We start from the raw sequence: 1,581 nt of genomic DNA on the forward strand, positions 1-1,581 counted from the left end.
TTAGTGCATTATAACTATTTGCATCAATATGGATGAATGTTATAAATAATGTTGAGGGGAAAAAAAGGAAGTCTCAGAAGGAGACATACAAGTATTATTCAATTTATATAAAGTTAAAAAGCTGACCTTACAGAATATATTTTGTAGGGATATATAAAACTCGATCCAACTATAAAGAAAAGCAAAAAAAGAAAAAGATTAAGAAATAATGCCTAGGTATTATCCTACTGAAGATGTGCCTCGAAAGCTTTTGAGTCACTGCAGAAAACCCTTCAGTAAGCATGTGAGAAAACTGCGCACTAGCATCACTCCTGGGACCGTTCTGATCATCCTCACTGGGTGCCACAGAGGCAAGAGGGTCATTTTCCTGAAGCAGCTGAGCAGTGACTTGCTACTTGTGACTGGGCCTCTGTCCCTTAATCGAGTTCCTCTGCGGAGAACACACCAGAAATTTGTCATTGCCACCTCCACCAAAATTGATACCAGTGGTGTGAAAATCCCAGAACATCTCACTGACACTTATTTCAAGAAGAAGAAGCTGCGTAAGCCCAGGCACCAGGGAGGTGAGATCTTCGACACAGAGAGAGAGAAATACAAGATTACAGAGCAGCGCAAGGTTGATCAGAAAGCTGTGGACTCACAAATTCTGCGAAGAATCAAAGCTGTTGCTCAGCCCCAGGGCTACCTCCACTCTGTGTTTGCTCTCACAAATGAAATTTATCCTCACAAAGTAATGTTCTAAACTTCTTACAAGGAACCTTAGTAAATAACTCGGTCCATTAAAAAAAAAGAAATTATCCAGGGAGTATTTACATGGGAGGAGGGTGGGTAAGGGGTATGATTATAGAAGGACACAAAGAGGGATTCAAAGACATGGTAATGTTCTATATTACTTCAGTATCATTTCATTAAACCAATATTTCCTAAATGCCTGCTCTGTGCTAGGTACTGCTATAAGCACATAGAAGTGCAAGAGCCCTTTATGGAGCACATATTCTGTAAGAAAAGACAAAAAAATGAATGAAATATTAAATTATTGTTTTAGAAGGTGATAAGTTCTATGGAAAAAAATAAGAAGGTGAGGGAGTTAAGACAGAGCAGAGTGAGTGTATGGTTTGCAGAATTAAATGAGATGAGGCTTCATTGAGGTGATCTTTGAGCCAGGATTTGAAGGGCATGAGAGAGTAAGCCACATGGCTTTCTGGGTGAGTAACATTTTAGGCAGAGGGACTAGCCAGTGCGATGGACTTATTATGACAATATGTCTGATGTCTTCAGGAAGACATGGGGGGGGCACTTCGGCTGAAACAGAATAAGCAATATGGTCAGAGGGGTGTCAGAAGGACTTTATAGGGCTTTATTAGATGCTAGGTCAGAGGTTGGCAAACTTCTTCTGTAAAGGACCAGATAGTAAATATTTTAAGCTTTATGGGCCATAGGGTCTCAGTTGCAAACACTCAACTCTGCTGTTGTAACATGAAAGTAGCATAGACAATACGTAATGAGTGGACATGGTTGTTTTTGTATTCCAGTAAAACTTTACAAAAATAGATGGTGACTGGATTTGATTTATAGGCTGTG

At 39.7% G+C, this 1,581-nt stretch overlaps 1 protein-coding gene across 1 annotated transcript; it reads left to right on the forward strand.

Annotated features, from left to right (window-relative positions):
* Positions 1 to 208: 208 nt before the first annotated feature.
* Positions 209 to 769, forward strand: LOC308612367 (large ribosomal subunit protein eL6-like; the record flags this gene model as incomplete). The annotated part of the gene is made up of 1 exon (XM_081224835.1): positions 209 to 769. One exon carries the CDS (start codon positions 209 to 211, stop codon positions 740 to 742), a length of 534 nt encoding a protein of 177 aa, XP_081080961.1. The 3' UTR covers positions 743 to 769.
* Between the last annotated feature and the right edge of the window lie 812 nt (positions 770 to 1,581).

The sequence above is a fragment of the Mesoplodon bidens genome (genome assembly GCF_964165515.1).
Source record: "Mesoplodon bidens genome assembly, chromosome: 2".
Taxonomy (NCBI): domain Eukaryota; kingdom Metazoa; phylum Chordata; class Mammalia; order Artiodactyla; family Ziphiidae; genus Mesoplodon; species Mesoplodon bidens.